This window comes from Acipenser ruthenus, chromosome 7, assembly GCF_902713425.1.
Source record: "Acipenser ruthenus chromosome 7, fAciRut3.2 maternal haplotype, whole genome shotgun sequence".
Classification (NCBI taxonomy): Eukaryota; Metazoa; Chordata; class Actinopteri; order Acipenseriformes; family Acipenseridae; genus Acipenser; species Acipenser ruthenus.
Window position 1 is genome coordinate 61,482,843 of NC_081195.1, and position 12,619 is coordinate 61,495,461.

General features: G+C 36.5%; 1 protein-coding gene across 2 annotated transcripts in view; it reads left to right on the plus strand.

The window, feature by feature from the left end:
• The window catches only part of LOC117415845 (AT-rich interactive domain-containing protein 2-like), a 38,417-nt gene that overhangs the window by 17,095 nt on the left and 8,703 nt on the right, over positions 1–12,619 (plus strand). For both annotated transcript variants that reach the window (XM_034026694.3, XM_034026693.3), the window contains exons 4-11: positions 6,835–6,968; positions 8,151–8,369; positions 9,571–9,638; positions 10,040–10,109; positions 10,236–10,486; positions 11,000–11,096; positions 11,191–11,400; positions 11,884–12,051. In XM_034026694.3, the coding sequence (XP_033882585.2) occupies positions 6,835–6,968; positions 8,151–8,369; positions 9,571–9,638; positions 10,040–10,109; positions 10,236–10,486; positions 11,000–11,096; positions 11,191–11,400; positions 11,884–12,051 (1,217 nt within the window). The remainder of the gene's footprint in view (positions 1–6,834; positions 6,969–8,150; positions 8,370–9,570; positions 9,639–10,039; positions 10,110–10,235; positions 10,487–10,999; positions 11,097–11,190; positions 11,401–11,883; positions 12,052–12,619) is intronic.

The window sequence follows — 12,619 nt, forward strand, 5'->3', positions numbered from 1 at the left end:
TGATCTGATCACGCTGTGACTTGCTTGACTGCATAAACTGCTAAATGACATTTTAATGTGTGTTGGCAAGTGTTTTTGGTGGGGGAGTGGGTACCTCGAAAGTCTGTACTGCTTTAAAATATTGACTTTACTATAATGTTTACTACTGCTGTAATGTGTGTTCAGAAACTCATATTGAACAGCACAAGTTCTTTGTCTGCTGTGCTTTTGTTAGTTTTAAATGATGTGGTTTTGAACCAGGTGCTGGAATTGGCAAAGACTTTACTTGCCTTCGTTCTAGCCTTGCTTGGTCTTGCCTCTTCAAACGGGTGTGATCGTTTTTTTTTTTTTTTAACCCTTATGAATACAATTTGATTAAAAGCATACCAATTTGGTTGTTCGTTTGCTGATCTTCAGTAGTATCAGGGTTCTCCCTAGGAATTCTGTGTAGCTGGGTGGCAGAACATTATAGCCGGGAGCACTTTTAATACAAAAGTAAACTTGCCTTACCTTTTTAAATATATAATACAACAATGTGTGTTGTCTTTCGTTGACTCTGGTTGCTGTTTTTTATGAATATGAATTTCTGTTTTTTATTATGGTAAATTACCATGCTTATTTATGCACTCTCTACGATTTGACTGGGGAAAGATTAACACAGGTTTATTGGAGTTCACAAAAAACCTTTTCACTTAATTTTTAGCTTAATTGTTGAGCTTGTTGCTTCACTTAAATTGTTTCTTTGTTAATTTTTCAGGGCATTTTGTTAATGCACGTCTATTTTTGTTCGCTGTTCTACATTTTTTGAATGCAACTGTTCAGTTTAACAATTTTTTTTAATACAACAGTACTCCCACGCGTTTGGTCACCATCATAACTGTGGCATGAAACCGAAGTAGGGCTGGGACGATGGATCGATGCATCCAGTCGGTCCAATAACCATCGATGGATCAAAACAAAATGAATATGGTGAAACCACATGTCATTTCATTAATAATTAGTTTATTTAACAGACGCCTTTATCCAAGGCGACTTAGAGTCTAGGGTGTGTGAACTATGCATCAGCTGCAGAGTCACTTACAATTACGTCTCACCCGAAAGACGGAGCACAAGGAGGTTAAGTGACTTGCTCAGGGTCACACAATGAGTCAGTGGCTAAGCTGGGGTTTGAACCGGGGAACAGAACAAATCCAACGAAATACCAGTATAGCTGCTACAGGATTAAAGCTTTCTCGGTTAAATTACTAACAATGCCGTCCGACGTTTTGGAAGTTTTTTTTTTTCTAAAGAACAAAATGGAAAAGTAAAATGCAGCATTTGTGAAACTTTGCTGAGCTTCTCTGGCAATACCACAAACCTGCGGGACCATATACTGAGGCTCCATCCAACAAAATTTGACGCCTTTCTTGTTAAAGATGTTCAGCCTCTATACATGAACCCCCAATATCTCTTAAGCACCTGGGTTACTGGGTACATATTTTTACAATATCACAACAAAAGGAATATGCTTTTTTGGTGCATATGTATAGCTATTATACTATATATCACCTTACAGTATAATACGACAAAAAATGGACTGACTGATAATACCCGAAAATAACCTAATATTTTTAATAAAGTAGCCGGCCCAAATATAGTATTAGGCGGTGGATTGTGCTGATTGCCGGCCTATTTTGAAAGCCCTGCATTAATTGTCACAATTTTTGCCCGCCCCTTCAACTCTGATTGGTTAAATGTTGTGTCAAGATGTAACACAGCTGTCATGTGGTTCCAAAATGTTTTTTTTTTTTTTTTCACCCAACAACGTGCAAGTGATCTCGTCTGCTAGAAGCGCAATCAGTCCTTATTGTTAAAGGCACAGTAGCATCTGCAAGACGGGCGGATTGGGTTTTTTCAGCCGGGTGGCGACAGCCACTTCGCCGGGCGTCACGCCTGGCTGAAAAGGCCTGAGGAGAACAGTGGATATTGATATCAAGAACAGAAATAGCTGTAGATCTTCAAGAAGCTACTTGATGAGATTCTGGGATGAATAAGCCTCTTCTCATTTGTAAACTTTAAGTTCTCAATTGTTATAATTGAATATTTTGCAGTGTTAACAAAAAATAAAACAAGCAATTCAGGTGGGTAATTTAGCCATATCTTTTGAACGCGTTACACCAGTTGGGTGGTCCTTTTTTTTTTTTTTTTTTTTTTTTTTTTTTTTAATAAATTTAGTAGTTGCCAATTTTTTTTTTTTTTTTTTTATCATTTTCTCCCAATTTTAGAAAAGCCAATTATTTTTAGGCTTAGCTCACCGCTACCAGCCCCGCGCTGACACGGGAGCGGCGAAGACGAACACACGCTGTCCTCCGAAGCATGTGCGATCAGCCTACCGCTTCTTTTCACATTGCAGACCCACCATGCAAACCACCTCAGAGCTAAAGTGTCAGAGTACAACGCAGCTCTCGACAAGCCCGCAGGCGCCCGGCCAGACTACAGGGGTCGCTGGTGCGCAGTGAACCGAGGACACCCTGGCCAACCCAAGCCAAAAGTTGTCTCAAGTAACATGTTATTGCATCTCAACTGCAGCAGCTAGGTCAGGATGTACCCATTTTACAGTTGATGTTACTGACAAACAAGCATATGAAGACAGCCACAGGCTATTGCTGCGCAGTTAACCAGAGGCAGTGCTGGAATTCAAGGCTACTGATAACTTGCTGGTATTCCGGATTGCTGTTCTAAGCACATTGACTCCTTCATTACCTTTAGCAACAACGCTATTGAGCAGGATGAGTACCCTGAAGGCCGTATTCCTTTTGAGTAAACTTCACAGGAATCTCAACTCTTTTAATGTCTAGTACAGTTTATTTGTTTTTTTAGCAGACGCCTTTATCCAAGGCGACTTACAGAGACTAGGGTGTGTGAACTATGCATCAGCTGCAGAGTCACTTACAATTACATCTCACCCGAAAGATGGAGCACAAGGAGGTTAAGTGACTTGCTCAGGGTCACACAATGAGTCAGTGGCTGAGGTGGGATTTGAACCGGAGACCTCTTGGTTACAAGCCCGTTTCTTTAACCACTGGACCACACAACTGTGTAAGTGTAGTTGTACTGCTTATATACAGTATATTAGACTCTTTTACAACAGGAACTATTTGGATCCGAAGGGAGTGGTGGGCATCTACAGAAGTGTGTACTTCAGCTAGAGTTCCATTTCCCCTTTTGTCTTTTCAATACAAAACCTTGGCAACCGTTTTTATGTGTAATGAAGGTGCACGGTTTACACAGTCAATAATGTTGAGAGCAACAGTTAAAGCATCTCAAGATCAGACCACCAGACTGACTGAACCAAGTCATGCATTTCTTTGTATAAGGATATTCCTGATGGTACTGTTGGTGTCCATGTCTACAGTAAATCATCTTTACAGCAAGCTAAACTATTTATTTAATTTATTTCTTAGCAGACACCCTTATCCAGAGTGACTTACAATTGTTATAAGATATCACATTATTTTTACATACAATTACCCATTTATACAGTTGGGTTTTTACTGGAGCAATCTAGGTAAAGTACCTTGCTCAAGGGTACAGTAGCAGCGTCCCCCACCTGGGATTGAACCAGAGCCCTAACCACTACTCCACACTACGCAAAGGCAAAATCCACAGTGATGCGATGCTTACTCATTATCCAGGCTTGTAAGATGGCAGTACAGTACTTAGAATTGAAGATCTGGGAGAAATGTGGGTCTACAGTAAATAAGAGAATGTTGGCATGATGTATTTCTAGGTTAAGGTAAACCGAGCTTGTAGCTACTGTAAGAGGAACTTGTAAGACACCATATGCAAAATGAAAGGCACTCCGAAGGTTGTTGCTTGATTAAGGCACTTGCTGTTTTAATGTGAAATACTGAAGTGGGACTGACACTAATTCTGTGTAGGTATTGCTCTGATTTACAGCCAATCGGAGTCAAGAATGTTTTGTAACCATTGTGTTAAACGTAGCATTCTGATTGCTGGGCTGTTTTGAGGTTAAGTTAAACCTCTATTGACCAAACAGATGTGGTACAATAATCTGGCCAGCTGCTGGCAATTTCTCTCTCTCCTTTCTTTCTATCTATCTATGTATCTATCTATGTATCTATATCTGTCTGTCTGTCTGTCTGTCTGTCTGTCTGTCTGTCTATCTATCGCTCTCTAATTACTTTATAGCCTCCTGGTACAGTACATCTTGTTTTATAATGTACAGTATAGCCTTGGGTTGATTTGATACTGGGTTCTGATATCAACACTATCATTTAAATTTCCAAAATTTAAAGAAGGGTTTCCAAAGAACTCCTTTTTCGCCCCAATTAGTTGTTTTGAGAAAGAAGTGAAACCAAAAAAAGTTTGCTGTCAACATACTTCTGTTTCCTGCAGTTTGTACAGCTGTAAGCTGTAATGATTAAGCTGCGGCCTCTTTTCTACCAGTTACAGTGGCAAACTTCTTGGCAGAGATCCAGGCTTCTTTTTTCACCAATAGTTAAAAAAATAAATTGCTATAATGAACTGGGTAACATAATTCTGTAACCCTACAGTTATAGCTGTTAGTATAATTTCTCATCTTTCCCAGTTTGGAACATGATGCCTCTGTACTGTGTAGTGAGCCTGGAGGGAACCGCACTGGTGACTGAAAAACAAAGGCAGCTCCATGGCAACAATTTCAGTGCACATGATTCAGTGATGTTGTAGAGTGCTGTGTATCAAGGGAGCATCCCATTTTGTGAAAACCCTGAAGCATTACACACGAAGGACTGGACATAAACACAATTATTATTAAATAATCAGTTTTTGCTTTTATATTTTTATAGCTTGTTAGAAATGCTGCTTCATACATGATGGATTTGTATTTTATTTATGATGTACAAGCTAAACATGGAATTGTGTAATGTACTTGCTGTATATGAATGCTACTTTCTTTTGTCTATTTCAATGTATTTCCTTTGCTAAAAAAAAAAAAAGTAACAGTCAAGAAGGTGAGACTGGATGCCTTTCGGCAGTTTTTATTTAGATACTGAAAGTAACATGGAGATTACTAGCAGTATTGCTGAATGAAGGTTTCACATGCCTGTAGAACTCCTGGGAAGATGTGGTTTTGCGTCTGTTTTGTGAATGGCCATGTGGAATATAATATATCCTAATGCTTTTAAATAAATACATTCAGTAGGTTACAGAAGACAATACAGCTATACTTTAGAGCTTAATGGTTATGAATAATGTTTTTTTTTTTTTTTTTGTTTTTTGATAATACACACAAGGCTTCTATAACTTTTTTAATCCCTTAGATGATACTGTACACTAATTACTGAGATGCATGAAACAAATGAATGTATGGATTAGTCCTGGCCTCCGGTAAGAGTGGTTGTATCCTAGTCAGATCAGATGGTACAGCAGCATTTGCTACTGGTTTTGTTGAAATTGTTTTGTTTTTTTTAAATGTCTTAATCTTCTTTACTTTGGGTCCTTTTATTTGTGTATTAAGAAGCTTTGCCTCCTGAGTGTCCTCGGGCAAAAGAGGAAGTGAGTTGGATCAGTACAGTAACTCTGGGTGTTTGGTTGAATTTTAGTTTTTCATCCTTGCTCTCCTGCTTCCCCACTGGGCCACACACTGTTCTGTTCAACGACTGGATCAGTATTTAAATCCTTGCTTGTGCTGCAGGCGTGATGGCATTAATGCTGTGACCTGAGAACAAACTTGGCTTTTCTCTCTAGATTAATCCTGCAGAGGCACTTTTATACACTTTGAATATTTGTTTTATTTTGTAAACATGAAAAATATGGAAAAGAAAGTCATCCTGTTTGGATAAGGTATCCATGTGTGTTTACTCTACATGCTACAGTACCTGTAGGGAGTTCTTGACTCAGAAGTATCCCTGCTGTTGCGCGTATTTCCAAGGTTCATGACGGAAACATATTTCAGTATCTACAGTAAGCCTGCACTGCATTTCTGAGGGTCAGCTTTCCAAAATCAAGTTAATCAATAGAATTGATATTTATGGCTCTGCTCTTGCTGCTTGTACTGCCTTTTGTTTGATTTTACTGTAGTAGTTGGGATGTATGCTTTTTGTGAAGGTCATAAGAGTTGAGTAGGGTTATTTTTGTTTTTTAAATTGTAAATGTTTTATATATTTCAGTAAAATCTGTCAAAAGAAAAGATAATTGCAGCTCCACTAATTTTTTTAAATTTTTTTTTTATAATTGAACAAACACATTTTTACATAAAAATAAAAAAAGTACTGTCCTCGAGAGGCTCACCTGATAGAAGCGCAGCGCATGAAAGCTGTGCTTGAAAATCAGGGTTATTCCACCAGATATTGGTTTCTGAACTCTTCCTAAGTTAAAACATTAGTATTGTGTTGTTTAAAAATGAATATGAACTTATTTTCTTTGCATTATTCAAGGTCTCACAACACTGCATCTTTTTTGTTATTTTGACCAGTTGTCATTTTCTGCAAATAAATGCTCTAAATAACAATATTTTTATTTGGAATTTGGGAGACATGTTGTCAGTAGTTTATAGAATAAAACAAAAATGTTCATTTTACCCAAACACATACCTATAAATAGTAAAACTAGAGAAACTGATAATTTTGCAGTGGTCTCTTAATTTTTTCCAGAGCTATATATATATATATATATATATATATATATATATAATATATATATATATATATATATATATATATATATATATATATATATAAATATAAATTACTAGACTTCATGTTAAAATTGATCATGTTTTTCCCTCCTGGAAAAAGGTTTCAGGGGTTACAACAAAGTAGCTGAAAAGTGGTGGAACAAATTCTTATCTGTTCTGGTTCTGTCTCTCAACAGTTACTTAGAAAAGTACGAAAAAGTCCATCACTTTGGAGAAGATGATGAGGAGGTACAGCCTGGCAATCCAAAACCATTGCTTCCTATTGGCGCAATTCCAGCTTCCTACAACTACCAGCAACACACTGTATCAGGTAATCTATTAAAAAAAACAAAAAAAAACAACTTGCACACAGGTTTCTAACTGCCATGCTATTTATGTCATTTGAATGCTGTTATTTTGTTGCTGAGTACTGTACCCAGCTGCAAGTATGTTGTTTTTTTTTATATACAGTGGAATGTCATCTTGACAGCCTGTACTGCAATTTACAGTTTTGAATGATGTGCTTGTATATAGAATTACAGACAGACACAGTATAGGTATGGTAAATTATTTGCATTGGGTAGATAGGCACTGGCAGTAGGTGGTATCTGCTGTGTTTCACGATGAGCAGAATATTATATAAATATGAAAAGGCTAGGATTGAAAATGTGAACTGGCCCACATGCATTACTGTACCTGTATGGTACTGTGGTTAAAGAAAAGGGCTTGCAACCAGGAGGTCCCCGGTTCAAATCCCACCTCAGCCACTGACTCATTGTGTGACTCTGAGCAAGTCACTTAAGCTCCTTGTGCTCCGTCTTTCGGGTGAGACGTAGTTGTAAGTGAATGCAGCTGATGCATAGTCGCCATGGATAAAGGCATCTGCTAAATAAACAAATAATAGTAATAATTGGGAATGGCAGTGTTTCTCAGAACATAATGGGTTACAGGAGCAATGTTGTGCCAAGTGCATTTGCTTTGACAGTATTTTACAGCTTCACATCTTGTGTAGGTCAGCTGAGGGCAGCCTCGGATACACAGGCTGCTCAAGCTGGTGTGTAGTTGCCTTAATGTTAGTAATGCCTCCTAACGTACAGTAAACAATCCTTTTGTTTGTGTGTTTTGCCTCTTTCCTCAAATGGGAATCTTTCGTTGCCGTATTCAAATTGTAGGAGATTTCACAGAGTCTTTTTTACAGAAAGTGATGCCAGTAGTCTGTGGCAACTCAAATCAGTCACAACACTTCACTGTAGTTGTCTCCAGCCATACAGTCATGGAGGTAATTGTCACACAACTAAGCAACATACAAGGATTGTGGGAAAGTCGAACCTTTGACCTCCAGGTCAAGGTCTCAGAATCCCAGGTTTTTGACATTGTCACTGTAGGAGTAGTACCCATGATACAATTGCACAGTTAGCAACGGTTTATATTTCTTTTAAAGGGATACATTTTTTCATGGGTTAGTTAAATTCCCAACTGATATGCTGTATTTGTTTTTCTTTGTCTTCATCAGATTATCTTCGCCAAAGCTATGGGCTCTCCATGGAGTTTGTCACAGCATGCGATTACAACAAACTGGTGCTTTCTCTTTTATCTGGACTCCCTAATGAAGTGGATTTTGCCATTAATGTTTGCACACTTCTTTCAAATGAAAGCAAGCATGTAATGCAACTTGAAAAAGACCCTAAACTCATCACATTATTACTAGCCCATGCTGGAATTTTTGATGACAGTAAGTTACTTTTTTAAAAAGTTTGTTTTTGATGCAAAAATCTGGCTACAAGTGGAATGTCATCTCTTGTACTGGTTCTTTCCTGCTGAATGCAAGAACAGGTTCAACAATACATTTCTTTACCTTGGCATTTTATGGGCCTTTACTGTCTTAGGTACGATTCTGTTTTACAAATCATTGGAACAGAAAATGCAGTGTTCATGACTTGGTTGTGTGGACACTACTAAAAGATACTTTTTTTTTTTTTTTTTTTTTAAATGAACAAAAACTATATTGGCCTACTTGCAACGAAATGTTGTGTAAAAAAGACAAATTAATAATCTTCTTGGTTCCTGGGAAACCACCACTGCTAAAGAGTTTTGTAAGGTTTTAACATTTTGTGGTTCCTGTCTGCTTATGGATGCATACACATTAAGTATACACCCCTTTTTACTAACAATGGATCTTGCCGTTTTTATGTTCGTGGCAGCAAGAAGGCTTCTGGTGTAATTGAATTGAGTCATTATAACCTTTGTGCATTACAAGTCAGGTGTTTCAGTAATCTGTTATGGTTATTCCAATGACTGTGAAACATGTGCTGTAAACTGCACTGTAAACTTTAGTTTGTATTAATAAATCGATTCAGCTGTCCTTCGTTACAGTATATATCTATCTAGCCTGTTTTAAAAAATTATGGATTATTTACAGATTTATTTATAAGTCTTTATTCTGGTTTACAATGAGATCTGACTCCCTGTTCACAAGGGGAATTAAAGGTTTAATTTCTTGTGGACGGAACAAGAAGCAAGTCTGTATGTGTGAAATAAAAATAGGATGTATAATTAAGTAGCTTTCAAATTTAATTAAGTATGTATTATTAACTAACTGTGCCAGCTATGAATGTTATATGCGCCCTAAATGAGATTTTGGAGACCACTTTTAACAGTCTAGTTTATACAAACCTTGCTCTAATCAAAAAGCAACTAGTAGACTTGAACCCTATTCATGTACCCAACATAATGAAATGCCTTGGGCAGATGTAATTGTCCGGTTTTTATTGGGTCTCTCTTTTTGGCTTTCAGACTGAAACCTATGGCGAGGTGCTGTACACAAGAATAGCTATTGGCTGATATAGTGGAAGGCTCTGAATTGAAAACAAAAGCATTGAGACTTGTAGGATTAAAAGCCTTACTTTAAAATGTTTTCTTTCTTCCCACTACAGCATTAGGAAGTTTTTGTACTGTATTTGGGGACGAATGGAAAGAGAAAACATCTCGGGATTTTATAAAGGTAATTTTTATATATATGCCCAAATGTATATGCGAGTCACACTTGCCTTTTACATGTCTAGAGAACTGCTTCTTCAGTTGTGAGAGGACATTGATATCAGCACCTGGAAATAAGGAGGTATCGTATGGATTAAAGTACGTATGTCACACCTTACATTTTATCGAGAGAACTGCTTTTTTCAAAGATAATGATATTTAATCTACACCTGTGGCAGAAAATGTCCACTTTAGTGACTTTCTTTCATTGCAGTTTGTGCAGGAGAAATTGCTTAGTTTGTACTTGTGACACGTGTGCATGTTCTTTTCCTTATGGTCAATATGCAGCCTGAAAACACATGATGGCATTTAATGGATTCCAGTTTAATTCTATCCTGAAAGTAATATTTGTTTTTTGAACTCTAGTTCTGGAAGGACATTGTAGAAGATAGTGAAGTACGGGACCTCCTTGCAGACAAGAGCAGCACATCACAAGGTTAGTTAACAGTGTGAGAGGTATTTTTCTTTATTTATTTTAGTTGTATAACTGATGTAGCTATTTGGTCACTTTGTATGAACTGGATTTTTTTTTAACACATGTTGTAATATCTTTTTATTTTAGATGGTACAACTAAAGACAGCAGTTGGGATTCTCTTTTCCATCCTCCTCGAAATGTCGGCATTAATGACATTGAAGGGCAGCGAGTGCTTCAGATTGCAGTTATACTCAGAAACCTCTCGTTTGAGGAAGCAAATGTTAAACTTTTGGCAGCTAATCGGACATGTCTGAGATTCCTTTTACTGTGTGCCCACTGTCACTTTATTTCTCTGAGGCAGCTGGGACTGGATACACTGGGCAATGTAGCAGGAGAGGTAAGGTTACCTGCTATGGACACTGTTTTAATGGGTTTAACTTGCACTTAGTCCAAAGCATTCTGCACATTTAAAAGGTATTTTTTCTACTTTGAATCAATTGAGATGTGACCTTAAACTTGATAATTCATTATTGTGCTATTACAAACCAAATAACATTTTTTTGAAATCTGCAATGCTTGTTAGTCATCACATCTTTCATTTTTCAGAAAGTAGTTTGTGGTTTGTCGAATCTCATTGATTATTTTTGTGTTACCCATTTTAGTTCTTCTGCATCTTCTCTTATCTTTCAGATTTATTTTATTTGACATTCAGTTGTATTTATATTTCCTAATAAAATCTTAACAAAAAAGAAAAAACACTTTTGTTCCCCCCCAAAAATTAAATTCAACATTTTTCAAATGAAGTTAACAATGCACTTTGCTTATTGGAAATTGAATTGTTCAAGCATAGAAAAGTATTTTGTAAATGGACTTGCTGTAACGTTTGTTTTGCTTTTGCTTAATATTTCAGCTTCAGTTGGATCCTGTTGATTTTAGAGCTACTCATCTTATGTTTCACACTATCACAAAATGTTTAATGTCAAGAGATAGGTTCTTAAAAATGAGGGGTAAGTACAGTTTATTTTTTTTAAATTGTATTTCCTGCGTAAAAAGTTTACTTCTTGCACATCAGTCTTGTGCTCATGATGGTTTTTATTTCAGCGATGGAGATATTGGGAAACCTGTGTAAAGCAGATGACAATGGAGTCCTCATTTGTGAGTATGTGGATCAGGAATCCTACAGGGAGATAATATGTCATCTCACGTTACCTGATGTGCTGCTTGTAATCTCCACACTAGAGGTGCTATACATGCTTACAGAACTGGGAGATGGGACCTGCACAAAGATAGCTTCTGTGGACAAGAGTATAGGTAAGCACATTCCCTTTACATGGCCATCCCATTTCTTGGGTTATTGAGAACAAGTGTGTTTTTAATGTGCTTAGAGTTAGTTAGATCTATCAACAAAAATAATAATTTAACATTTTATGAACTGTCAAGTCATTTCAGTATAACACTTAATGGAAATAGGTGTACCTAAGTTGCTGAAAACAGGAAAGCAATTTTAGAACATTAAGCCAACCCATTTATCCATGTCTACATTCAATAAAATGTCACCTTAAATATTTGTATGTGTTTAAATACAGTATTTGTATGCTTGTAACCAGAGTATCAAACTATGCTTAGTAAATTGTGTGGTTCTGTATGTACAGAGTAAGGTTTAATGTCAATGGAAAGATCTGAAAACAAGTCTTACTGGGCAGTTTAACAGGTACTGTACAACGGTTGGGAGCTGAAATGTGATCTTTTCTTTGTTGGTAGATTACAGCCATGCTTTGTTTTGTACCTGTGTAGATCTGCTGGTACGCTTGGTATCCGTAGACATCCAGACCTTTGGACCTGATGCTCTCACAGTGGTGAAGCTTATTGAGCATCAAAGTGCTAATAACCAAGTGGTGTCAGAAATAAGGGCGCAGTCAGTGGAGCACATCCCAGCACAGACTCATGGAACACCAGCTCCAGGTAAGAACAGCTTTAGATCAATTACTGGCAGAGACAAACAAACTTCACTCCAGGGTCAGGTAGGTTGTCTCAAATTAGTTACTTTTATTAGTATTTCTAAGTATTATTGATAGTAGTAGTATTCATATTAGTAGTATTTTAAATTATGTTAATAGTAGTGTTGAAGATGATGATATTATTATTATTATTATTATTATTATTATTATTTTATTATTATTATTATTATTATTATTAATAATAATAATAATAATAATAATAATAATAATAATAATAATAATTAATAATAAAAATAATAAAAATAATAAATAATAATAAATAATAATAAATAATAATAAATAATAAGTAGTGTTTCAATTGTTTTTCTTCTATCAGGTTTGATATACGACAGTAACTGTAGAAAAAAACAACGTAAAAAAATACAGCTTGCTGCAAAGTATGTCTTTTATAGAAATCTGTTCTTCAGCAAATGTGAGGCAAAACAGTTACATAAATAGTTTGTGGAATTATGCATTTCAGAGATCTGTCCTGAGGATCAATCAACACTATTTAGTGTACTGTGGCAGACAGT